This window comes from Punica granatum, chromosome 6 (genome assembly GCF_007655135.1).
Source record: "Punica granatum isolate Tunisia-2019 chromosome 6, ASM765513v2, whole genome shotgun sequence".
NCBI lineage: Eukaryota > Viridiplantae > Streptophyta > Magnoliopsida > Myrtales > Lythraceae > Punica > Punica granatum.
In genome coordinates this window covers 17355759-17383417 of record NC_045132.1, presented here as the reverse complement: position 1 = coordinate 17383417, position 27659 = coordinate 17355759, and the positions used below count along the sequence as shown (strand labels likewise).

General features: G+C 36.7%; 2 protein-coding genes and 1 long non-coding RNA gene across 3 annotated transcripts; 2 read left to right on the top strand and 1 right to left on the bottom strand.

Annotated features, from left to right (window-relative positions):
- Positions 1 to 2580: 2580 nt before the first annotated feature.
- LOC116210374 lies at positions 2581 to 4348 on the bottom strand. Its single transcript, XR_004157490.1, has 2 exons — positions 3631 to 4348; positions 2581 to 3161 (listed from the first exon to the last, which is right to left on the bottom strand). It is a non-coding gene; the product is annotated as an uncharacterized LOC116210374 (long non-coding RNA).
- An 11261-nt stretch (positions 4349 to 15609) lies between these two features.
- Positions 15610 to 23760, top strand: LOC116211613 (kinesin-like protein KIN-14I). Its single transcript, XM_031546068.1, has 19 exons — positions 15610 to 16021; positions 17229 to 17395; positions 17485 to 17628; positions 17711 to 17947; positions 18047 to 18112; positions 18556 to 18624; positions 18848 to 18913; positions 19045 to 19170; positions 19292 to 19373; positions 19490 to 19585; positions 19665 to 19838; positions 19935 to 20041; positions 20180 to 20358; positions 20527 to 20688; positions 20928 to 21181; positions 21627 to 21790; positions 21880 to 22074; positions 22534 to 23006; positions 23354 to 23760. The coding sequence occupies exons 1-19, from the start codon at positions 15898 to 15900 to the stop codon at positions 23481 to 23483; spliced, it is 3015 nt and encodes a 1004-aa protein (XP_031401928.1). The 5' UTR covers positions 15610 to 15897; the 3' UTR covers positions 23484 to 23760.
- Positions 23761 to 25620: 1860 nt separating this feature from the next.
- On the top strand, positions 25621 to 26483 carry LOC116211753 (pathogenesis-related protein STH-21-like). The gene is made up of 2 exons (XM_031546263.1): positions 25621 to 25894; positions 26003 to 26483. Exons 1-2 carry the CDS (start codon positions 25711 to 25713, stop codon positions 26299 to 26301), a joined length of 483 nt encoding a protein of 160 aa, XP_031402123.1. The 5' UTR covers positions 25621 to 25710; the 3' UTR covers positions 26302 to 26483.
- Positions 26484 to 27659: the final 1176 nt, after the last annotated feature.

Below are 27659 nucleotides of genomic sequence, written 5' to 3'. Positions count from 1 at the left end.
CAAAAATAATAAAGATCAAATCCTATTTTCTAATACTTTGCAAGAATGGAGATGATCTTAAATTAGGTTGACTAGTTAATACTTTATTTAAGGAAAAAATAAATTTTATAACCACCACTTAATTATTCTAAAGTCACTTTAAGCTAGGATGAATAAATGAATAATTTTAAATTTCCCCCGTTCTCTCTTTCACTCTTAACTTTCTTTCTCTCTCACGAATACTTCAAATTTTCTTTAAATTTGTCTTTATTAATTTTGTTAGATGGTTACGTAACACCACGTATAGCGGAGGTCTGACTCTAGTATATAGCAATATAATTTATGGATAAAGATGACGTGATGATGAGGTGCTAATACATTTGTCAATTCCCATAAGGTTAGCAATATCAAAGCGTGTTCAAACTGATTGTTTTACAAGGTAAAAATATGTGATAGGTCGGAGAAGTCAAAGAAATCGCTTCTAATTATAAATGTATTGTTGTCACGGATTATAAAATATTCATTTTAAATTAATCTTAGGGAATTAATTTTTCTTTCTTTTTTATTTATATTCTTCTCTAAATTTATTCCTCCAAAGAAAGTAATAGAATGTGTTTAAACTTTTGAAGCACAAAACTTTTCATAAAAGTAATCAAGTTCATTTTCTAATTTATAATGAAATATCATTTCTCCTATGTAATACAACAATAAAAGCTAATTATCTGATCAAATATAAACTCGAAAATATAAAATTAATAAAAAGAATTGACGAGCAATAGATAGAACAAATAAATAATACTTGCTAATTTATAATGTAATCAAATATAGGAAACCTATTCCGATCAAAGACTAGGAATTATAACAATATGAAAGAGAGAATTAATATAATTAAAAAATTAATTGAAAAAGGAAAATGTTGTTTTCCAATTTTTTCGATGTGTATTCTAATATACGAAAACTCTATATGCGGACTAATCCAGTTCGAGTAAGGTCTGTCTAGGATAAAACTTTCCGAACGTAGATTTTCTCCATTTACCATACTCGATCCCAAAACTTTACTTAAATGAATAATCACTGAAGCACTTGAATTAACCCGTGTTGATGAAATCTTTTTTTTTTTTTGGATTACATAGGGAGGTCATAGGCACAGTACAACGTAATATAAATCTTGATAACTAATAAAGGGCAACGGATGTTCCCAAATGAGTATCAAACCTAAAACCTCTTGGTTACTGGGCGAAATAATGTGCCACTGCGCTACACCCTCTTTGATTCAATCTTCTTTTTAGTAGTGAAGAAGTAGCATAATTCAAAACATATAACTTTCCAGTGATGCATAAATTAGTAGAAAATCTTTGGTGATTTTATCTCGATACGTGATAGACTTTAGATTAGTTTTTTTTATTAGATTACACTCCCCGGAACTTAACCTCATTCTTATGAAAAATTCACTGCTAAAAATGGCCATATTTAGTGAGGGCAAGACCCCTCGCTAATATCTTAGAAAGGCTTAATCCTCGCTATGGCGAGGGATATGTCCCTCGCCAATTCCCTCGCTATTAGCGAGGGATTGTCCCTCGCTAAGCCCTCGAGTTAGAGAGGGATGTCGCTCGGCCTACGAAGCCAAGTCATTATTATTCATCTCTAGAGCCAGCTCATTTTGTAATAACCCTAGAAGGTTATCCATGCCGGCTTGTGGTATATTATAGTCACATTTTGCGATAAGATATCTCGCGGCACTTGAAAGGGCGAAATGCCGCTCGCAGCCATTCCATACAAGTCGGTTATAACTATCCAAAAGCTTGTAAAATTTCTTAGCCTCCGGATTAGGATCTTCACCACGCGTGTCATGGCCATAATCCTGTCCCATCGCATCATAGACCATGTCTCCGTACCTATTTAGGATCTTCACCACGCGTGTCATGGCCATAATCCTGTCCCATCGCATCATAGACCATGTCTCCGTACCTATTTAATGGATTATGAAGATCCTCAAGTGCAGGATAATCCAGTACGAATCCAACAGAAGATGACTCCATAACTTTGGGACACTCCTCCCCATGATCAGTCAAGTACCAATAATTTGAAACCCAATGGGTTTGGCCTATTGGTTAAGGTGCACCTAAGTTTGCACCCGATCCCGGGTTCGAATCCCCTTGGGGCCACCAGAGCGCCTTTGGCGTGATTACCTGCTCCATACGCTGCCAGGGGTTCACGGAGCCCCAAGGATTAGTCGGGCAAAGTCTGGACATCCTGGGTTAGCTAAAAAAAAAAGCACCAATAATTTGCCTTGAAACTATTCTTGTACAGATCAAGTTGAACATCGTCTGCATACATGAAATTTCCTTTAAATTGGCACTTTAAACATGGACCGATAATCTTTCTTAGATCGTTCTCCGCAGCAAATTGCTCGGCGCATTTAATAAATTCTCTCACCCCATCCATGAAGGTTTTCTTAATACCTCCTCTATTAGAACGAGTCCTATCATACATCCACTCATGATATGGTGGAATATTCAATCATAAACAAAAACGTATGACCATATATAATTTGACAACATATACAGCTATAAAGCGAAAACAAAAAAAAAAGTGCATCAATTTAGGAATGATAGCATCATTATTACTTTGTAGCAATTAATAAGGAATAACCAAATCCACAATGAGAAGATACAACATTTCCCCAAAGCCCATCCTCCTTCTCCACAATTATTTAATGGGGTATTTACCTAAAATGGCCCATGGTTTGTCCGTTTTATCAAATTTATCATATGCTTTTTTTTTGTCAAATCTATCCCGGCGTTATCTTTTCCGTCGACATCTAACGGCCGTGCTGACGTGGCGCCTACGTGGCAAGTGTGGCCCACTATCTCTCCACGTGCCACGTCAGCACGGCCGTTGGATGTTAACAGAAAATATAACGTCGGGATAGATTTGATGCAAAAAGTAAACCATGGGATAGATTTGACAAAAAAAAAGCATATGATAGATTTGACAAAACGGACAAACCATATGCCATTTTAGGTAAAAACCCCTTATTTAATTCATAAAGGCGACTAACTTAAAGTCATCAACAATCAGTACTTGATTTGCATTTTAAATATATTTATCGAAATTCGAGCATACCTCAACCTCGTCGTAAGCTCAATATAGGAGAACGCTCCAAAATGCAATCCACGAACCTACAATATTATAAGTTTAATTTGTTAATTAATTCTCAAATATTTTTAATTAGAATTATCGCCAGAAAATCTGAAAGTAAAATAATGATATTTTTTCATGTGCTCAAATAAAATTATAGAATTGTTTCATAAATTTGCTTTTAGTAAAATGCAGCAAAACTTCTTAATAATTTTAATAAGTATGCATTATTATTATATATATGAAATTACTATTTAATAAAAATATATTATAATGTATAAATTATATTATAAAATTTCATTTAATTTTTTAAGCTTATAATAATTGCATCACAATTTGGGTATAATATCAATATAATTAATATATAGGCAAAATTAGTTATAAAATATATTTTGATTTTTCATACAAAATTTTAACTAATAAATTTAGAAAGTATACTCAAAGAAAAAAGAAAAAAAATACACAAACAAAGTATATGAATATATATATACACACATATATCAATGTAACCTGTGATATATAGCCGGATCGATCAAGATTGGGGAAGTCAACTCCAAGAGGGAGCTCGGGAGGATAGAAATTAGATCTAGACTAGAGGGGATTGGGAGGCGGTCGCCGGTACTGTGTGCAGGCAGAAGGTCGATGCTCTGCGGAGGCAGATTTGCCCTCTAAAGGGTAGTAGCTGTGTGCGAGGGCAGAGGGCAATAGCTAGTGAAGTAGTTGTGTGCGGGAGTAGAGGGTAGTAGCTAAGGGATCGGGAGGCGGTCCCAATGGCTACTTGTGTAGCAGGGGCAAGGGCAGCAGCTCGCTGCACCAAGGCAATGTGGAAGTGGCATGTACTGTGCAGCAGGGGCAGCAGCTTGTGCGAGGGCAATAGCGAGGGGATAGATAGCAGCTCACGCACAGTGGATCGGCAGTGGGTGCAGTAGCTCACGTAGTGGGTCGCACCCGAGGACGCAAAAGCAGAGCTATATCCAGGGAAAGATGCACGGTATTGATCATAAAAGGCAGTGTTGCATGCACAGTGGATCGAAGGAGATAGAGAGAGAGAGCTAGGGATGGACAAGCTTAGAGAGAGAGGGGGAGGGCCGGGAAAGAAGAGACATGTCTGTAAAGCACAGGCGATAATGTCTCGGGTGAAGGGGGTGCAGCTAATTAACAATCAAAGGTGGATCGCAATTTAATTTAATTTATTTTTAAAGTTAGTTAGGGATTAGTGAGTTCTCCTATCCCTCACTAAGGATCCCTCGCTAATCCGCCAGAAAATAAGCCCTTTGAAGTAGTGATTGACACTCCGCTCCCTTCTCTTGTGATTTTCTAACAATTAACCCTATTCTTCATATACATTGACACTTCAGCCTCATTTGACTATGATGATTAATGCCACTAGAATATTTGATAGAATTATGATATCCCATTAACTTTTATAATTACTTTATTTTTAAATAATAATAATAATAATAATAATTATTATTATTATTAAAAATTTGAAATATTTATAAAAAGTTAACGCAATATTTCACGGAATATTCCAGTAGTGTTAGTTAATATAGTCAAATGGAGAGTATCAATTTTCCCCGAGAATGTGGCTAAGGCTGATTGTCTTGTGGGGTTTGGAGGGGTAGGGTGCGGTGGGGTAAGATGGGGTTCCGAATTTCATGTTTGGCAATGTGTTTTTTAAGGAGGGGAAGAGATTTGGTGGGATTTCGAATTCTACGAAATCCCTCCAAAGCCCCATTTTCTGGTGGAATGAGGCGGGCTATCTTTTTTTCCTTTTTTAATTATAATGGAAAAGACCTTTGTATCCTTATTTTCTAAAAAGTCATATAAGGCTATTTTAGTCTTTTTATGCATTATAAACTTCCTCACCCCACTCCCACTCCCACTCCCACCCCACCCCCACCCCACCTCTTACTAATGTTATCCAAACGTAAGATTCCGAACCCCTTCCCTCACCTTACCCCACTCCACCCCTTACTAATGCTATCCAAACATGAGATTTGGAACTCCTCCCAATCCCACCCCTTTGTACACTCAATGCAAACATAGCCTAACTATCATATGATAAAATCTCAAAGAAGGAGAGTCTCAATTTTTCCTCAGAATAGGCTCAGTGTCATATGAGGAAATTTCAAGGGAGGAGGATGTGGTTTACATTTTAAAAAAAAAATCATTCCATTATTAAAAGAGAATATAGCGCAGTGGGGCACGGCTTCGCCTGCAAACCAAGAGGTTCTACGTTTGATACTTGGTGAGAGTACCTGTACCAATTTATTAGTTATTTAAGATTTCTATTTTGTTGTATAAGGCCTATGGCCTCCCTTATAATAAAAAAAATCATTCCATTTTCAATATTATTTTTTCTTTCTTAGCAATTTAAAATAAAAAATTTGTCGAAAATTTTCTATAAATAAATATACCCAATATTGTTCATTGCCACAACACGACAAAGCCAACCGGAAAGGTGAGGTTAATAAATAACCAAACTCTCTGCATGTGGAGGAAATGAATCATTCCACGAATGGCTTAAGTCACCAAATTAATCAAATCACAATTATAAGTACAAGTTGTCTTCGGCTCAACAGTCCACCATTGAAATTGCAAATTAATATAACCTCTCCCCTTCACCACGAGCTGTCCAATACATCTGTTGGCCAAGCAATTTAATCATACAAACTGTCCACAGGAGATGGCTTCTTCCTTTATCGGAGTGAACAAAAACATCTGCATTCCTCAATAGAACATACACCATTCGCCTTTTATCTTATGGGTGGGGGGCGTTTTCTCAAACACACATTGATTTTTGCTATAAAAATATCTTCTCCAACTCAATGCAACAGTGCTCTTTGATGCTTAATTCGATTAATTTGGAAGGGTTGTCCTTTTTTTTTTTTTAGACAACTCATGTTTTGTCAAAAGGGTATCCTCACAGCTTTTCTCTTTTTCTTGGGAAGAAGATCTAGGCGAACACTTGCATGCTTATAGGCTCATTCAGTCCATAAAGAAGCTTCTATGTGTTCCAATTCGAGTACAATTCGTGCATTTAGGTTTTTCTTTTGTACGAACATCGCATTTTGCATTGGTTGGGCTTCATCGGATCACATGATGATGCATTGCGCCTATAGAATAGATCAGTTGCGCATGCATGGCTGGGTTAAGTTTGGCTCGTTATAGTTCACTTCGTGGTGGACTTATTTGGTCGAACACACGATCCCTTACTTGTAAAATAGTATTGCTTTAAGTATCGCAATTCATGCGAGATTTTTATTGAAGAAGTGTGGGGTGGCTCATTATCGGTCTCAAGGGGGACCGACTACTAACAATAAAGAATAAATGTGGGTGGTGAATATAAAGGTGGAATTGGGGAACCATTATAATTAGAAAGAATGGGGTGGGGAAGAGGAATGTGAGGACCAAAGACTATTAATAGTGTTTTTATTTTTTATTTTTTTGTTAATTCATCATGGCAATGGCCGGCACGAATAGTATATATGTATGGAGAAAGAGAGAAAGAGAGAGGCAAATAAGAGGGAGAGGAGGGTTTTAAGGATTTTGGCTTTGCGGTTTGTGTTTGGTATTTCCATTCTATCGTCGATTTATAATCCCATAAGAGTTCAAATTTTCTTGTCTTCAAACGGTAAGATTATCCTCGTAAATCTCCTAAATGGAACGTGAATTGTTACTTTTGAATCGTTCGGAAAACCCTAAAATTCTAAGTTGAACCTGACCACTTATAATTAAAAACAAAACAAAACAAAAAAAAGTTTTATGGGATAGGAGTGCTTTGATTTCATCATGTACTGAGAATGCTTATTTGCCCCCACCACATCATCAGTATGACAAAAGAAAACATTGCATGATGATATTCTTTCCCTTCCCTCCCTTTTCTTTTCCAGCATATAATGGGCTTCTTTATTTACCCATCTTTTCTCTTTTCTTACTTTTTTTTTTCCTTTCTCCCTCTTCCATCAAATTAGATCAATCACAGATATAAGCAACCACAATCCAATTTGTTTCTTGACCCTGAAGAATAAGATATATCACCATCGAATCGGATGGTCAACTTGCCTGGCGAGCCGATTAATGTAATCCTCTAATATTTTGACGGGATAAGGCGATACAGTCGGGGATGTGCATTCTGTATTAAAACCTTTTTTTTTATTCCTAGACAACCTATTAATGGGTCGAGGAGGTCTAAGAGTATTTTGGTCTTCCAAGCATTCATTAATTAAAATCTATTTTCTTTCATAGTATCAGTTTTCATGAACTTTTATTGAAACTTCGTGATTATATCTGAAGTAATCATTTTTCACAAAGAATCCCAATATGCCCATGCTTATTTGTCTAAGTACCGTAACAAGGAACATTCACACGTGGCTGCAAAATAAAGGATTCGAGTCTTAGCTAGCTAGGATACTAGTACAATTTATTTTATTAGAGGTGGAATTAAGGAAGACTGCAAACTACTAGGATGTTTGATGTTTGTTGACATACCAAACAATGTAACTGTCCTTTCTTGAAGACAAAGAGTGGGATTTTTTGTTTTAGTACCCAACACCCACATTGGAGACTTTTGGGGCTTAAGTTTACTGAGTGTGGCTATACAAAGGATATTGATATATGGAATCATCACCTTTCCTTTCCTTCCCTTTCCAGCGGAGAGAGTTCCCTCTTTTATCTTCTCTAATCTCATCCTCTCTCTCTCTCTCTCAATCTCTCCAAAAGCAACCAAAAAAACAAAAAAACAAAAAAAAAAAGGGAAAGAGGAGGCACTTTTGATTTTTACCCTTCTGGCCCAACAAGAGACAATAATTACAATCATGAACTTATCCCCTCTTTAACTTTGACAATTGCTTTGGCATTACATATATTCTTTCACTATGCACGTGGAGGGCCTTTCCCCTTAAAATTCCATTGCCATCCTTCTAAAAGGAAATATAGAAAAAAAAATTAAAAAAGAGGAATTAACTTTTAGTGATGCAATTAGTGACATATTTATTAGCACAAAGTCATTTTTCTTTTGTATTAAATTCCCATTTATTTTGGCTTATTTGAGGAGTAACTTGCAGAACCTTATAATATCAAAAGTGCTTCGATATGAATCGGTAGCATGTATGAAGGAAACCATCATAATTTCTTATAGTATGCGTGATTAGCACATCATCTGTTGCCAGATATATACTAGTGAAATAGATCGAGTTCTCGAATCGGGGTAAATATATCACGCGCTTTTTTTTTTATAATGATCAAATGCAATCACAAGAGAGAGGATTGTGAAAATTCATGCATTTACTGATCTTATGATTTTTTTTAATGTACAAATAGTGCCTATAAGATAATGTGTGGGGATTTGCTCTCAAGAGCTTATCATAGCTGAAAATTCATGCATTTACTGATCTTATGATTTTTTTTAATGTACAAATAGTGCCTATAAGATAATGTGTGGGGATTTGCTCTCAAGAGCTTATCATAGCTGAAGGGACAGCTTTTCCACTGAACTTCCACAATGGATGTACAGTGGAGAGTGATCAGAAGAAGTATAACTAAATTTTCATCAATGCAATTATTTCATCAAAAGTGGGAGGAAAAAATAGGGAATAAAAAAACAAAAAACTTATGAAGAACGTAATTATTTCCATGAGGGGGCATCAACATATATAGCTGTGTCATGTTTATTATGGGATATAGAATAGGGGGGAGGAAAAGCAATTAATCAATCAATTAATTAAGTAAGTAATCCCCTAGCTTTACAATTAACTTAAATACGAGGATAAAAGCTAACCTTTATTTAGATTGAGTCATATTTACAATTATAATTCAACAATTAATCAACTTTCGGGTGCCTTTTCAAGAATGCTGATCAATGATTCCTGTTTAATGCTTAAACGCAATAATAAAGTTCGAGAATATATTAAAGTCCTTCAAGGACAAGCTTCTAGAATTCTAATTTTTAAGGCTTTTATCCGTAAATTTCCCTAAAAAAAGATACATAGCACACATTGGTTTGGGAAAATTTTATATTCCAGTGACAATAAAAAGTGGATAGTAAAAAAGGATGTAGTGCAATGGTGTATGTACTCATCTGATAGTCAAAGGATTATCTATTTGATACTTAGTGAAACTACTCATGCCACTTTATTAGTTATGATGATTTTATTTCATTGTATCAGGCTACAAACATTCATTGTAATCGGGAAAAAAATCAAATATTTGGAGCAAGGAAATCCTAATCCAACATTATGTATTGGAAATTATCTATTTACCAAGACGTATCAGAGCAAGCACATATAGTAACTCGAGTATGAGGCATCTCATTATCTGAATTGCATTTCTGGACATCAAACATAACTATCCTTCCTTTTCTATTCAAATATCCACCTATATGTCTTTATTTGCAAGACGAAAACTTAGTAATTAAAACTATATTAAGATATCTTTGGGCCATTTGCACGGCCTGTACCTAGAGTGTATGTCATGTGAACTTGCAGGGTATTTACGTAGACTATGAGATTAGTTGGAAATTTAGACATGCTCGATATCCAATAAAAGAAAGGAAGAAAATGATGATGAAGAAATATTTAATGTAAAGAAAAATTTTACATTTTTTTTCCCATTGAGGGGATTCTTTTAATGTACTATTTTCTTTACATTAATAGATATATGTAATAATGAATAAAATTAATCAATTTAAAAAAGACACTGGAGTTTTAGCATATAAAGTAAGAATATCATTATCTGTAACCGAAAAAGAAATTACAATTCAATGGGTGGCCATGCTTGGTGGTCGAAACCTAAGGTCTATTGGAACAATGCAAAAAAAAAAGGGTAAATTGCACTGATAGTCCAAAAAGTTTTACAAATGTTTCAATATATTACAAAAAGTTTTTTTGCTACTTGATGGTACAAAATGTTTCAAAGTTGTTTCAGTATAGTATAAACCGTCATCTCACCATTAATGCCGTCAAGCTGTCCTTTACAAAACTGTAAATTTTGCACCATCATGTAACTTACGTAAAATATTTTGTACTATTAAGTTACAATTTCAAAACATTTTGCACCATCATGTAACGTCCCACAAAAATCGGTTTTGCACAATCAGCGTCGACTTGACGGCGTCAATGACGAGATAACGTTTTGTACTATACTGAAATAACTTTGAAATATTTTGTAACATTAAGTAGCAAAAAAAACTTTTTGTACAATATTGAAATATTTGTAAAATGTTTTAGACCACCAGTGCAATTTACCCAAAAAAAGCCCTATTGTGCAACATATAAAGGTTTTGTGGACGGATTTACATGTTACTGTGAAATTATATGGAGTTCACCTCAACAATGAGGATTAGTCACATAATAATCACATAAACCCATTCTTAATTTGTCACTTTTATATTTTCTATTTTTTATAAAATAATTATATATTTTCTACTTTTATAAATAAATATATAATATGTGTGGGGTGTCTGTGGACCACGCGCGGAAGACTGGGAACCCTGATCTTGTGGTCACATATTGTCCCAGTCTTCTACGTGTCAAGCTACCATTGGTCAAATTGGGTACATCCAATGGAGCTGTTAGTACCTTAAAAATCCTGATCGTTGAATTATGAGAGACTGCCGAATTCCCGTGAAAGTGGGCCCGGTAAAGATGCTGTGAGTTTTTAATACCTCGGTCCTCCGAACCTCTGAGGTCCGGGTCCGAACCAACTGTTTGAAATTTTTGAACGTTAACTTCTTGTTGACAATCTTGCCCTCCATACAAGATCTTATGGAGCACTCTACTACACAAAAGAGGACGAAATTTTATCAAAGTTATCTCCAATGCACGCAATATTCGGGGAATGCACATAATCAAATAGGTACAAGTAAGGACCAAATCTTTTATATTCAGCTTCTCCGAATTTTGTTGTAGTCGTAAATAGTATCAGAATTAAGACTAACTTTCCAGTTCATTTCAATTTCTCCATCATTTTAAATCTTTCGATTTTTCAAGGAAGGTTCATTATCCTAATAGGAGATTATAAGTTGGAAAAAAATGAATACAATTGTACGAGAAATACCATTAGTAAGAATCATCTGCAGATAATGTTGTTTCTAAGTCAAAAGAGCGTCACTTACTAAATTTCATTAATTCTTATTGAAACTTATTCTTTCTTTATATAATGAGTAAGTGTAAAATTTTCACTGAGTTTACAAGTGATTGGAATCATCTCTAATCTAAGAGTTCGAACTGATAGGTTGTAATATCACATACGGGACATGAACTCTTAATACCTTTCGTTACATGATAAATTGCGACCAAAATTACAAGGTGGACTTTCTTCTTCCATGCTTGGACTAAATTGACTAAATTGATCACAAGTTGTACATTCGGGCCTGACTGGCCTGAGGGCACCTTGGCTACTTCAAAGCTGGACTTAACGTTGTGTAAACCCACAAGCGTAACATGCTTTAATATCATGTAAAATTTCTACTGGCCTTAGAGAATTTTTTTCATTTTTAATTCAAAATTTCGAATTGATAAATTATGAATCTTATAAACTCATTGATTATATATATATATATATATATTTATATTTGACGTGGATTTGTGACTCAATGTTTTTATTTTCAAAAGTTGCATGAGAACTACAACTTTAGGATCTTGATAAATCTGTTACTGAGAAAATCAAGAAGCAAAAGATAGATAAGTGATTTCATATTACAAATTACAATGTTGATCCCTCTTAAACTCGCTTGTTTTACTGAACACTCTCAAATTTACTTTTTGAATTACCACACAAACGTAGTTTTTCCATGAAACCCTCAAATTTGTTACCTTTTGATTTTAAAATTTTTGGAAGGGCCCAAGTTCTATGGTGAAGCTCATAGGATTCTCTTCATGGAGCTTTTGGCATTCATGACAACCATAGCTTTTTTTTTTTTCATATGGGAGGGTCATTGGCCTCATACAAGCATAAAAAATAAAGCGAAATAAAAAGGTATACATATTCCACTTGTAGGATCGAACTTCAGGATACTTTGGTTCCGAGTCGACATTTTATACTACTGCACTAAGACCCATTTCTCATGATTACCATATCTTAAAATTGATTATTTTCGTTGTTTGTCCTCTAAGAAGAAAGAAAGAATTAAAATAGATAATTGGTTTGAGATATAAACCTTTCAACCATCTTTTTTTTTGGTGTGTACCTTAGTATGTTAAAATTCAATGAGCACTGACTAATTCATTTCAACCCGAATCGGCCACTTAAGGCATTCAATAATCTTTTTTCCTTTTCGGTAGAATTTGGCCTTCAATAATCTTTTACTTAGATAACAATGCTAACTTCCTCTTTTACCTCATTTTCTTATATATAATATATATATGGGTTAATTATTTATTTACTTTTTTTCGGTGGATCATTTATTTATATGTTTGCTTGGGCATTTTCCTCCCATATATATCTAATTTAAATTAATACTGCCATATAGATATAGATAATGGACCCTCGTACGCCCAAACCCAAAGGCTGGCAACTGTTTTTCAACCACCACCTGCTGCCAAGTGAAATTGACATATTGCCCACCTCAATTCCATTGTTGGGGGCTTTCTCTCTAAAAAATCCATTCTAGGGTTCTTTCCTCTTTTTCTTTTTCCCCCTTATATCGCACCATGATCATCGCGTGATGTACAATTATTGTACATAATTCGCAGGAATTTGTTGAATCATATATTCAACATTTGAAAGTCGTAATTCTTCCAATTGTCAAATTATATATATGCTTGTTTATAGAGATCGAATTGACATGGCAGCGTGGCATGAAACTGAACGGTATCTATATGGTTCGTTTAAGCGTTGGATAGCCTGGTTCCTATAGTTGTGGTGGTCAACACGAACTTATTATATATAATCTTTGATCAACAAACTGAAAAACAGGTATTGCTATTGATACCATATTAAACCAAAAGCAGAAGAACCAAAGCTCACCCCTAAGAGTGGCACATTGTATATATTGTGTGTATGCAGCACATTGTATATGTATTGTGTCGTAATGCTCGACTCTAACATAATTAGTTTAAATTCTTTTAGAAGCGAATGCTTTGAAAAATTCCACTCTTGTAGCAGCCATAATGCTTCGGATCATGCCCGCTTATGGCAGTTTCTGGCCCCATGTTTTGGGTGTGCCATGGGACAGTATTTCCGCTACAATGGAATAAGTACATCAACAATCTAGGATAATCTTAGTAAACCAGTTGTGACATGATATATCGGTAAATGTCATTATTGTCATTCCAACCACTGGGCCGTGAGGCTTTCTTAGGCGATGTTTTCTACTACTCTCTTACAAAGAGCCGCTAAATGATCGGATTAGATTGGTTTAGGGAGCTTGACCGTATTGCCCATCATTGAAGCACAAGCTAAGACCTAATGATCTACGTTCCAACCAATATGATCCTACTTACCGATGAACAAATTGTTTTGGAAACATAGCTCTTGTATTGTCGGAAAATTAGGCTTTGCTATTAACGTAGTCGCGTCAAGTTCGTGTATACGCCTATATGGAATATAAAAGAAAATTAATACATAGATTATACTAGTAGATGGCGGAAATAAATGCCGGCGGGTAGACTTCTCATTGTTGGTAGAGAGAGCAAACCTATGAAATCGAAATACGTCAAAAAGCATATCTTTCTTGCCTTTGAAACTGAGCTCACTTCTGCCTTTTATGCTAATGAAGATATGAAAATTCCCAATCGTTGTTGGACATTTGGTGGAGAAATGGGCACCCTAGGCATTAGCTTAAGGATATCTAACTCTAGTCCACCAACTTCCAAATAAGAAACCTTAGAAAATAAACGACGATGCTCGACTGTTCAATTTCTAACTCAAGAATTGCTTTGAAAAAGAAAACAATTGGAATTAACCTCTCTGCCATAACTTGTTCCATACTATATAGTGATAGATCATTTATCTTTGCTTTTGTCCATCCCATAAAAAAAAAATCTGCAATCAATAAAGAGGAGCACTAAGAGCATAGGACTGAGAACAACTCTTTATACTTATTTTTGATTTGGAGAGGAAAAAAACAAGTGTTACTTTTGAATTTAAGGTCTAGAAATGGCATTTGATACGATGAATTAAATGTGCAGTAAGATTTGTGTTTAATAAAACTTTTCTATAGAATTAAAAGAGTGGTACGCATCTTGCCTTCTGCTGAGAGAGTCTAGATTTGATTGTTGCCAATGGAACTTCTTAAAAATTCATTCATCTATTTTCCTTTATCTATCTTTCTACCTCCATTTTAATTAAAAAAAACGAGATAATTTTATTTTACTTATGCAACTAGTTTTTTTATAAATATATAAATATATATATATTTATATAAGAATGTCCTTTCTACTTAAATTTAGTGATTTCTTCCTTCCAAAGAATGTCTTTGTTCTTCTAATGCATAAAGAGCAGATAGAAAATAATTGTTAAATTTATTTTAATTTTCCTGATGGCTTCTTTCATTCTCACGGTGGTTGGACAGTAAGAGTAACATCAAGTATCTTTCATTGGGAAGGAACTCGTTAACACTTCTTCTCGTTTGACGAGATTCTATAGGCAAAGAGGGAATTCCCACTGATTTTTTGGTTTCAAAAATGGAATTAAATTTAATCGCTTATTTGGATAAAAAGAGAGGGGACAGAAGGAAAAAAGTTGTATGAAATTTTCAAAAAAATTCCATATAAAATCCTTTCTAGAGGCACCGGTGGTTTGATCGATGAAAATCAAATTACCTTATTAGACGAATGCGCGTATCATTACATTACACCAATTTATCCCGTGTTCCTGCATCCATTAATTCCCCTCGCTGCTCTTGTTTTCCATGCAGAAATTAAAAGCTTTTAGACTTTGTTTGGGTTTTTTAATATTAATTCAATTTAACTCAACTCAACTCTCTTTTTTTTTCGAATTTAACAATATAATCATTACTGTTTTGTCTTTTTCTTCTATTTAATAATACTTTATCAGTTATATTTCTTCCTAACCATTTTTAAACTTCAATTTAATAATATTTTCTTATTCAATTTTTTTCTAATCATTTTTAAAATTAAATTTTTAATAATAAATTTTTCATTTCCTTTCATATGTAAATATACATGTATATATATTATTCTCATACATTAATATATTTATCAACACTTATTATCATTGTATAAAATCAAGTTGAGTTGGATTGCTATTCCCACTCGGAAATCAAACGCAAGCTTAGAGATCCGCCACGTGGAAAACTACCTACGGCTTCACGCGCCGGTTAAGGCGATTGAGCAACAGGCGCCGTCAAAAGTAACACGGAGCACCAATGAGCTTTAATCCGCCCTGGTAACACGCAACAGCGAGGAAATAACAAAAACAGAGGGGGACCCGAACCTGAGGTTCGGAGAGGAGGTTCGGAAAGAGGAGACTGTGACGGTGAAGAGAGAGAGCAAAGTGTATAAAGAAGAGAGAGAGAGAGAGAGAGAGAGCAGAAGAAAAGCGGAAAAGGTTTCATGGAGAATGTGACTGTGTGTAGTCTGTAATCTCTGTATATCATTTCATTCTTCTCAAAGCAACCTCTCCTCCATAATATCTCCCTCTCCTTCTCTCCTTCTCCCTCGCTGGGTGGATCCTTGGGTTGTCGAGATCGCCATCGATGCCGGATTCCACGAGTGGAGACAGAGACTGACGGACGGACCGTTGTGAGCTGATAATTTCAGGGATTTCCAGCTTGAATTGTACTCAATTGTGTGCTTCGGTGGAGCTCGGATAATGGCTGCGGAGGGGGCGGGGCTGGGCTTCTCGGTGGCGTCGGTGGTGGAGGATGTACTGCTCCAGCAGCAGGGGACGCGCCTCAGGGACGTCGACTTGGAGTCCAGGAAGGCCGAAGAAGCCGGTACTCTCTATCTCTCTCTCACTCTCTCTTTCTCTCTCTGTACCTCATTGTAGTTGTCAATATATTGAGCTGAGCTCAGTGAGCTTGAATCCATTGATGAAGTTGAACCAGAATCTGCGGCATCTAAGGCTGTTGCTCCTCGTCGGCTCTAATCATCTCCATTGGAGTTGATTGGAATTGGTCCAGTCCAAGGATTCTGATTTCGCCTTCCATGTTTCTCAATGAGCAATTGCCTTTGAAGAAATGATCAAGTATTGGAGATTTTCGATTCCGCTTTTCTAGACTTTCCGTCTTCTGCTAATATTCTTGACATTTTCCTCTTAAAAAAGCAATGAAATTTTCGTCAGAATTGGCTTTCGACCTCGGGAAAACGACAGCATCAAGATTTCCGTAACATTCTCTCGTTCTGATTTCCTGGAAATGTGGAAGGAGAAAAGGAACCGCAATATGCTTAGTTCCCTGAAAATCTAGCAGTTGGACGCTTGCCCTGTTTTACTCTGTTTCTGATTGTTATTTCTCCTCCATGATGTTCGCTAAAAGAGCCTTGGATGGGACAAAGCAGCAATAGAATAGAAGCTGCCATCGATCCCGGGGCATGCAGGCTTTAATTAGTGCTCTGCTGCTGCCTCTTCTTTGTGCCGTTCTTAACTGCAAAAGCTTCAATCAGACACCTTCAAAGCGAAGAAGATGATGTGGGTTTAATTAAGATGCTACTGTTCTGTCGTTCTCTGTCTCTGTCTCTCTCTCTGTCAGAGTGATTTCTTAAATTTTCTATGATAGATCTTCAATTCAGGTCCTGCATTCCTTGGATTTTATGGGTCAGTTTTGCCTATCCTCTTTCTTTTTCTCATCCAGTTTCGTGAATGAATTCCTTGGTAGAGTTGTACAAGCCATTTGGCTCAACTATTCAAGATCATCGCATCAACAATTCTATATAAATCTGTAAAATTTCACATAATATGTCTGTAGCATCCTATGTACGAAATTTGGCATGAACGCTATAAGTATCCTCTCTACCCCATTATTTTGTCCATTTCCTGCCACTACAAGTGGCACAGCATAACAAGGTGGCTATACTTGAGGTGTCCTATTTATCCTGTTCCCGTACAGATACGGTCACATCAGAATTTTTGCGTAGGATACTATGTTGCTGTTCGTGCATTTTGATATACTTACATGAAAGTGGGTATCCTTTTCGTTTCTGTAGCTGTCAGGAGGTATGAAGCAGCAGGGTGGCTAAGGAAAACGGTTGGAGTTGTTGTAGCGAGAGATCTGCCCGCTGAGCCATCCGATGAAGAATTTAGGCTTGGCCTCAGGAGTGGGATAATCCTTTGCAATGTTCTCAACAAGGTCCAACCTGGGGCAGTGCCGAAGGTGCATTCTATTTGTCCACCTGTATGCAAGCTATAAAGGTTCCTCGGCTGATCGATCTTTAGCTACTTACACTGTAATTATATTCCTAGGTTGTTGAAGGTCCGTGTGATTCTGCGGTCATTCCTGACGGAGCAGCTCTATCAGCATTTCAGTATTTCGAGAATGTGAGGAATTTCCTTGTAGCTGTCCAGGAGATGGGTATTCCTACTTTTGAAGCATCTGATCTTGAACAGGTTAATTACGGGTTTCACTGATTCTTCTTTATATTTCAATAAGTCCAACATCTAACTTTCTTCACCTTGTCGACTTTTGCAGGGAGGAAAAACTTCAAGGATTGTGAATTGTGTTTTAGCACTTAAATCATTTGGTGATTGGAAACAAACGGGAGGAAGTGGAGTATGGAAATTTGGGGGAAATATAAAGCCTGCCACATCTAGCAAATCGTTCCTAAGGAAAAACTCGGAGCCCTTTACAAATTCCTCGTCTAGAAACTCGTCAATGAATGAAAAGTCTTTGAGCGTGTTAGCTCCTGGCACGGACTCGAATAAAATGGTTGGTAAGCTTTGACTATGTTTGATTCTGCATTTTTGTTCCTTTCCTCTGTCTTCAAGCACAATTGCTTATCATGGCTTGCCAAATTCTCATTGTCAGTCTGGATCTTTGAGCATGCTGGTACGAGCCATTCTTTTGGATAAGAAGCCTGAAGAAGTTCCAGCGGTAAAATATTGATAACCTGTTGTTGCTAGTCACATGTTCATTCCAGAGTCAGTTAGCACGATAGGCTTATTGAAAAAGAATTATATCCTTCAGATACTAAGAGTTCCAATTAGTACTACTAACTACTCAGTAAGCACTAACAGTGCCATGCATGGTCGAGCAGCATGATAAATTTCCATGGCACAGTGCAACTGTGATCACATCTGCTTCAGATAGTGTCAAATGATGACTACTTTTCTGGCTCCTCAATTAACTGAATAATTGTATCATAATTTTACTTGCCATTTCCGGAAATGAGACCTTCAATATACTTCAAGGGGCAAATATTGTGCTCCCCATCTCATAGAAAATCTCATTTTAAATGAAGTCTGGTGTTATATGTCATGACTGCTTCGATTTCATCTGACTAAATTCTCTCTTGCTCTCTCCTTTTTTTTTAATAGTTGGTGGAATCTGTTTTGAGTAAGGTCACGGAGGAGTTTGAGAGTCGAATGGTAAATCAATATGAGCTGGTAAGTCATCCTTTTGCCATGCTTATTTTCCAACATGCTAGTTCTTAATCTCATAAACATAGGGTAATTAGCATTCTATCTGTTAAACTTCTTTTGCTGACTATATTTTTTGAAGCTACTCTGTCTAAACCATAGAAAGTCCCATCTCTTCGACTCTCTTACATCTTTCAGTTGACTGGATATTGAATATTGACTCATCCATTGTTTAATTTGAAATTGTCAGAGGAAAAGCTCCCCAAATGACTTTGGCGGCAAGAACCAGCTGAAAAGTACTTCAAATGATAAAAAGGTAGTTGAAAACCTATATTTCACAAGAGATTTCTTAAGCTTAAATGCTTAGTGAGAATAGATTTTTATTCTAGTGAAAGTGATATTTGACTGAAAAATGTTACTTAATATTGTCCTGCCTTCTGTAATTAGACTGAAGACAAGAATATCAAGCCACCGCGGAAAGATGAAAGCTGGACCAAAAGTTCAAATGAGGAATCAAAAGCCCTTCTGCAAAAACAAAGAACCATCTTTGATGAACAACAAAGTGACATTGAGGTAAGAACACGTGCATAACTTCCATATTTGATTTTTGGTGATTGTGTTGTGCTTGTGTTGTGACATATATTCTTAATCTGGTGTAACAGCTACTGCATTCAATTATTCTATTTACTTACAGGACTTAAAAAGTGCTCTTTATGCTACAAAAGCTGGCATGCAGTTCATGCAAATGAAATTTCATGAAGAATTTGGCAATCTCGGTGAGAATTCAAGAGGGACTTACAAACTCTTTCTCTTATTTTATTTTCCACATGTACAAGGATCTCTGAAGGATGAAGATGATAAATTTGACTTTTTTCCCCCTCTTTTTTTGCAGCTGTCCATATTCATGGCTTAGCACATGCCGCATCGGGATATCATAGAGTTCTCGAAGAGAATCGTAAGCTTTACAACCAAGTACAGGATCTTAAAGGTAACAATTCAGAACCACTTTCATTTGTACAACCTTCCTAACTCTACAAATTTATGATACATTCTATTTCACTAAATAGGGAGCATCAGGGTTTACTGTCGTGTGAGACCATTCTTGCATGGACAATCGAGTTATATGAGCACCGTCGAGAATATCGAAGAGGGAACCATAAGCATCAGTACCCCATCAAAGTATGGGAAGGGGCATAGATCATTTAACTTCAACAAAGTCTTCGGGCCATCTGCAACCCAAGGTCTGTTAAATTTTATATAACTCTCTCTTACAAAGACATTGTATTTCTGGAAAGGAAAACACTCGAGATTCCATGCCATTGCTTTTCCTATTGCAGCGGAGGTCTTCTCTGATACCCAGCCTCTAATACGATCAGTACTTGATGGGTACAACGTATGCATATTTGCATATGGCCAAACAGGATCAGGAAAAACCTATACCATGGTAAGGTCTAATAATTTCTTTTAAGTTTGTCATCTTTGTTGATGGGGCATAATGGTATAGATAGATATGTGTCTCATTTGGTATTATATGTTATTAGGAGAGTTTGATGCCGTCTTATATTCTATTTTGCTTGTGCAGACTGGTCCTAGACAGCTCAATGAGCAAAGTCAAGGTGTAAATTACCGGGCCTTGAGTGACCTATTCTACCTTGCAGAACAACGAAAGGACACATTTCGTTATGATGTTGCTGTGCAGATGATTGAGATATATAATGAGCAAGTCAGAGATCTCCTCGTTTCAGATGGAACTAACAAGAGATATCCTTGCCAATTTTATTATTAGATCAAACATTGCATTGAATATGAAAGTTTATGACAATGTGCATTAACTGATTTTTGCTTATCAGTCTACCCGGTAGTATTATACAGTTAAAATCCATTACTGATTGAGGGCTTTTCTAATGTTGAACCTTAATTCCTGATTACACTAGAAATCAGAAATAGTTCTCAAAAAGGACTCAGTGTACCTGACGCAAGCCTGGTCCCTGTGGCATCTACATCCGATGTCCTTGATCTCATGAATCTTGGGCAGAGGAATCGTGCTGTAGGGGCAACTGCCTTGAATGACCGAAGTAGCCGTTCTCATAGGTAATATTCTATTTACTCTGTTCATTCCATGATATGTCTGCCAGAGAAAATGCTTCTTTGACAGAGTGCACAAGCATTCATCTCACGTTGATTGTGATAGACCCGTACCAATCAATTCTTTGGCACATCTTTTGTAATTTAAACAGAATAAGGCAAAGAAAGTATTTAAAATTATCAATCTAGACAAGAATCTGGTCCCCAGCTGTTTCTAACAAATCTTGCTTCCCTTAATTTTGCAGTTGCTTGACTGTTCATGTCCAAGGAAGAGACTTGACCTCGGGGACCATTTTCCGAGGATGTATGCATCTCGTGGATTTAGCAGGGAGTGAGAGAGTGGACAAATCTGAGGTGACTGGAGATAGACTCAAAGAGGCACAGCACATCAACAAATCTCTCTCAGCCCTCGGTGATGTGATCGCTTCACTCGCCCAGAAAAATCCACACGTGCCCTACAGAAATAGCAAACTGACGCAGCTTCTCCAAGACTCACTAGGTAAGGCTAAGCAAGGGAGAGAATTCATGGAATCATTCATGCCACATAGATATGGCATGAAGTAATGTTCTTTTTATAAACATCAGCTCCAGTTTTGGAATTGTCTGCAAGGGTCATTCTTAACACTCTTTCTAATAGATAATATGTTTGGAAAAATGCTTTTGAACATCGAAATGGTGAGTGGAATCAGGCAGCTGGCATTGGTGGCAAGTGATTGATAGAAGGTAGAGCTAGATATGGTCGTGTGGGAGGCTGTGGCCAAGTAGAAATTAGAATTCCGTTTCTGAATGTGTGAAGCATGTGTTTTTCTATAATGCATTCTTAGAAACACATTGCCATAAGCAGTTTTCGCACACTTCCTTAAGCAAATTAACAACTAGTTTGTTTAGTTTTTAAAAGCAGAAAACTGCATCAAATGTGCTGCTACTGATAATTTTTGCTTTAGGTGGGCAAGCAAAGACATTGATGTTTGTTCATATCAGTCCTGAACCCAATGCTCTTGGGGAAACAATAAGCACATTAAAGTTTGCAGAGCGGGTTGCTACAGTTGAATTGGGTGCTGCCAAAGTAAATAAAGATGGTTCAGATGTAAAAGAGCTCAAAGAACAGGTCTGAATTTCCATATAACTGCATATTATACTTTTGTAATAAACATTAGCAAAATTGATTATTTACTTCCTATTTGAATTATGTTATAGATAGCAAGTCTTAAGGCAGCATTAGCAAGAAAGGAGGAAGAGCCTAAACATGGGCAACACTCTGTCTCTATGAAATCGGAACGACATAAAAGGAAAGGTTCAGAGTTCTCTTTTAATGCTAATCAACTGCCTTTGGATGCGATCAATGGTCAAAATAGTTGCAGGCAACCAATGGGTGATGTGGGCAACATAGAGGTATACCCTGTCTTCTATTTCTTGTTGTATGTTTCTTCCTTCAGAATTGCCCGTCTCTATTCGACTTGACAATAATTATCATGAAAAAATTTGCCAGTCTCTGACAGTATGACACTGTGTAATATATAGAAATGGTGATCGTGAAAGGCTTCTAATCTTAGTAAAACGTATCACTGAAAATTTAATATTGCATCTTTAGTATTTTTGCAGAGCTGATAAAGTTTTTCATTTCTCTTCTTAAGAAACAAAGAAACGAATTGGATTGCTAAGGTTAATCCATTGCGAGACCATTTTTACTGCCTTGCGAAAGGGTTTCATGAATTGATGTGAGCCTGCATAATGTTTCATGCGGCATTACTTCCCTTCAACTGTTTCATATGGATAGACAAACAGGAAAAAGATTCATAATGGACATAAAAATTGTTAATTCAGTCATATGATGGTTCTTCGATTCAATAGGTATTCCCAGACGCTGCAATGAAGCAGAAGAAACCAAGCTTTGACCTTGACGAGCTACTTGGAAATTCGCCTCCTTGGCCCCCAGTCCCTGGCCAAACCTACCGAGAAGACGAAAAGGAGATAGGGATGGGAGAATGGGAAGACAAGGTGATGGTGAACAAACAAGACAGAGTATCGTTAGGTTGCTGGGAGCCCGAGAATGCGAACTTGTCTGATGTTTTCTACCAGAAATATCTCAAGGATTCCCCCAAAATCTTCCCAGAGCAAACATATAACATGTTCATGGGAGGCAATGAGTTTAGTAACATGGGTGGTGATGATGTGGATGATCTTGATGCTGCCACAAGCGATTCCTCTGAGCCAGATTTGCTCTGGCAATTCAATCACACCAAATTGAATGGGATCACAAACGGAGTTGGACTAAAGGCTGGTAAACCTGTTGCATCAAAACCGACAAAGAACTCAGATCTGAGGTAAGCCGATCATTCTCTCACCCTGAATCTATATGTGTGTCTGATTAAGAGACCAATTTTACTGATAGCTTAAAATGTATAAGAAGTTGCACTAGGTAATGTACATATTATCGAAACTAGCTCTCACCAAGAAATGTGGCTTGACCCGCAATTACAACTACCATGTTAATGGACCGATTTTTTCCGAAAATGTTTAAGCTTATATCATTAACTCTTGCAATCAGCTGACTAATGTTAACTGGACTGAAATTAAAGCCAAAGGAGGTCAATGAAGGCCTACATTTTGCCAGATTCGTATTGCAGTAAATAGCTTGTTCATGTGTGCTAATAACTATTTCTCTTGGTAGGAACTTGAACACGATTCAAGGTCCTTCCCCATCTAGGAAGCCGTCAAACGGATCGGGTCTACCTCTGCACCAAAACGGAAGGCAGCAGAGCGGTGCGGACGGGAAAAGGAGACTCAACAACAGAAAATAACGAGATTCACGTATAGCCACGTAATAATATCTTATTCATAATTTTTTTCATTTTTTCGATTTTTTTCCCTCTAGAAAGAGTGAGAGTGAGTGAGATTTTCCTATATATATATCCTCTTCTTTTTCTTTTTCCCTTCTTTTTATGGGAGGGTTTTGTGATGTAATGTGCAATGTTTCTACAGAGCAATAAGGCCAGTTGCTGCTCCTATTGATTGTATTGTAATTAAACTCCTTCAGACCTTCTATATGGAAAAGAACAGAGGATCTTGTATTTAGCATTTGACCATTGAACAATATTCTTAGCAAGAGTTTCCTCTCGATTCTGTTCGTGTCACCAGTCGGACAACAGAATGGAGCAAGTTGAAGGATGGGCTGGGTCTCCGAACTCCGCCATGCCCTGGCCTTGCTAGTTCAACCTTGCCAGGTCGAGAGTATGCGAATGCTGACATCTTCCATTGTTTTGATAGCCACTGACCCTCTATGTGGACCGATGCGGATCAAGCCTCATCCTTCTCAAAGATCAACAAAAATCTAGAGGAGTTGTCCTAATGTTCTTTTTCTTTGGTCTATACATCTAATATATGAAAGCCCAATGAATCCCGACTAATTCATATTCAAAATGGCTTAACTCATTAAATCTTCATTCACAGTACACGAATCTAATATCTTAGTTAAGATAACTATCTAAATCAACCCATTTTGATTCAAAGGATGCTGCAATCGAAGAGGGCCAACAAGCAACACTACTCTTTTTCCTGTTCCCATCAGTCTCCATCACCAAGTCCGGTTTATGAGTCTTTTCATTTTTGTCGGAACATAGCTGGGGTTGTTTTGTGAAAATTAATGAGCCGTTTGAATTTATGGTTAAAGTTACAAAACTTTAATTTTGATTTTGATTATGAAAAAAGACAAATGAAATGAGATTATAAATTTGACTTGGGAAATGTGTGTTTTTGTTGTATAGTGTGTTGAGTCAAAGTTAAAATTAAAATTTTTGACTTGAAAAATATGTATTTTTATTGTGTAGTGTGTTGAGTTAAAGTTAAAGTTAAAATTAAAAAATTTTAACTTGCAATTCAAACATGCCCTAATAACATCTAGAGTATATGATACTATGCTCGACTAATTTCTCTGATAGTAGTCTGTTGTTTTATGTTGAAATTTCAAAAGAGACGGTTCCAATTTGGTCAAACGATTCGAGATGTCTATCCTCTTCTTGGAAAAGTAGAGGCCATCTCCAGCCGCCTCTAATATATATATACAAAAAATTTCCATTTTTTCCTGCATTAAGGAAAACGTTGGCTTATTATGCCTTTTCTTTATTGGTTTTTGCCCTAACTCTCGGAGCATTGGCCCTCGAATGGACCGCGATAAGGAAAAATAATACAGACCGACCGATTTCTGATTTCTGATTTCTGATTTCTGATATGATATAGGTCTTCTTCTACATTCCGTCGAAGAGAAAGCCTATCTGCTCGACGATTTTTGTTAAATTTGCACCGGGCGAATAAATACGATAAACTAATTGAGCCTTTATGAGTACCATCTTTCTAGAGTGAAGTACAATATATGGCCTCTTATTTCTTTTTGTCGTAAAACCACCCAATTTTACTCCTACGCTAGTCGGTTCAAAGAGGCCATATCTACTACGCGCAAGTATCTTTCGTCTAATACGCACAGTTCGAACTAGAGATGTCAAGGATAGGAAAATATTTTCATGCTCTTCGAGTCGACATCTTGTTGATAGTAATATAATACATACCGCGTCGCGATCAACTTCCTTAGCTACACGCGCAAGCAGTCCAATTCTTCCTCTTGTTTTTGGGAAAAATAATGATAAGTTTGTTTACGCCCGCCAGACCCTGAAATTTCTCACATCACGGAGTCCACTCTTTTACGTACAATATAGCTCATCGATAGCTCAGTGTCAAACCAGCTGGAAATTTATTAGTGGTAGTGAATAGGATCCTTTGAGATCTCAAAAAGGTCCTTTTGGATTTTCTTTTTTCTTTTTTCCAGTGGACCACAGGTATTCTAATTCAAGTAATCGATATTAATTATGAGACACTTGAATTGAATTTCGGACACGTGTATATATATACGGGATAAAGTCCGACTACTAAGAGCTCAGCTTATCATTCGTGCAGATTTCTCTCGGGACAATAAAATTCTCCACATTTTCTGCACTCCTTTCCTGATCTCTCTCTCTCTCTCTCAGTACAAACACAATGGGCGTGTTCACTTTTGCGCAGGAATTTGAGTCGCCAATCTCTCCAAGCAGGCTCTTCAAAGCCCTAATGCTCGATAGCCACACCCTTCTCCCCAAGCTCATGCCCCAATCCATCGAGAGCATCGAGTTCTGCGAAGGCCATGGCGAGGTCGGGAGCATCAAGCAGACCAACTTTGCTCAAGGTATGGACCGAAAACGAAGCTGTTCACTGCCGCTCCCTTCATTTATGTCGCCCTGATCTGCTCCGATGACTGGATATCATAACGTTGGTCTATAATTATATTTCCTAGGGTGCTTGATCAAATACGCAAAGCACCGGATCGATGAGCTAGACGTGAAGAACTGCCGCTGCAAGTACAGCCTGATCGAGGGTGACATAATCGATGAGAAGCTCAAGCGTGTGGAGTACGAGGCCGAGTTTACAGATGATGGGCATGGTGGGTGCATATGCAAGATATCGAGCAATTATTGCTCGGACCTGGATATCGAGTTCAGGGATGAGGACATAGAGTTTGGCAAAGATAGAGCCACGGAAGTGTACAGGGTTATTGAAGCCTACTTGTTGGCAAATCCTAATGCTTGTACTTAGCTATGTGAATCCATCATTGGCCGATGGCAGTCGGTTGCTTTTGTATGTTGTACGCAATCAAAATGAACATCCAACTTCTGCAAAGCACCTAATATCTAGCAACAAGAGAGATCATACAATTAGAACTTCGAAAGATATACGTGTTTGTAGGCAGCTAGCAGACCTATCGATTATTTTCAGAATTTTCCGCTAACTCGACCAATTATATGGAACGCTCTGCAAACACAGTCGTCTTGACATCAGGATATGTGGCACAGTGAAAACTTGCATGAGGTTATATCAGGATGCATTCTCGGTCTTCATCGCAGGCTCGAACACGGCAACAGGTGGTATACTCTAACAAGCTTACTCTCTGTTACATCAAATGTGGGATGAATATGAAAAATGACAAGGACATCAGCAATTTGCTAAGATGCAGTTCTTATGTCTGAGATAACATAAAATAATCCTATAGTAGTTATACATATACACGCATATGTAATTAAATTTGATAAAGTATTTTGATAGTTAAAATCTTTAAGATACTTTAAATTTTTATCGAGATTTCAAGGTTACGAATCTCCTATTGGCGTTATAATTTTGATTCATATAATACAAGATTTGCAAAGAAATAACTTAAGTAATGAAAATAACAAAATTTATGATTTATAATGCGTGCATCTCAAATAACAACAACAATTCCACCTATAAAAAATAACAACAACAAATAACAAAGGATATAAAATTCCTTTAATGCCAAAACAAAGATAAAGAATTCTTACCTAAAAAAACAAAGATAAAGAATTATTTTTCGGTATGAATCATGATATCCGGAAGTCCAATTGGGTCCGACTAATCCAGTTAAGTCAGGTCGGCCCACTAAGAAATAAAGTTCTCCCAGTGTGAATTTTCTACATTCATAAGAACTGGAACCTGAGATATTGTTTAAGCAAAACAAGCGCCGAACCACTTAAATCAACCCACGTCAGTGATAAAAAATTATTTGACTACTGAAAAAAGATAATGAACTAGTTTACCAACTGCAGACAAACACGAAACCCTTGATGATCAATTTACTTATTTGAGATATTCTTGATGTGATATTGACATCAAATTTTATAAGTATTCCCTATTACAAAGGATTTGAATGTAACTTTAAAAATCAAAATTAGTAGATATATTGGAAAGATATCAAAGACTAATGGAGAGAATCATGGAATATCGAAATATATGACTTGAAATGATTTAAGAGATCGTGTATTTCCCAGCCGGACAAAAAGAGATTGTGCATTTGATATCGTTCCAATAAGATAATATAATATCAACTTCACTATGCGAGATTATTTAAAAAAACCTAATTGTGTTTTGTCAAAATTATG

Bases quoted from the DNA above. Each gene is read 5' to 3' on its own strand.
- LOC116211613 (XM_031546068.1), top strand. From the start codon at position 15,898: ATGGCTGCGGAGGGGGCGGGGCTGGGCTTCTCGGTGGCGTCGGTGGTG. The intron at 19,374-19,489 runs GTGAGAATTCAA...CTTTTTTTGCAG, and splicing joins TGAAGAATTTGGCAATCTCG to CTGTCCATATTCATGGCTTA. The intron at 19,586-19,664 runs GTAACAATTCAG...TTCACTAAATAG, and splicing joins CCAAGTACAGGATCTTAAAG to GGAGCATCAGGGTTTACTGT.
- LOC116211753 (XM_031546263.1), top strand. From the start codon at position 25,711: ATGGGCGTGTTCACTTTTGCGCAGGAATTTGAGTCGCCAATCTCTCCA. The intron at 25,895-26,002 runs GTATGGACCGAA...TATATTTCCTAG, and splicing joins GCAGACCAACTTTGCTCAAG to GGTGCTTGATCAAATACGCA.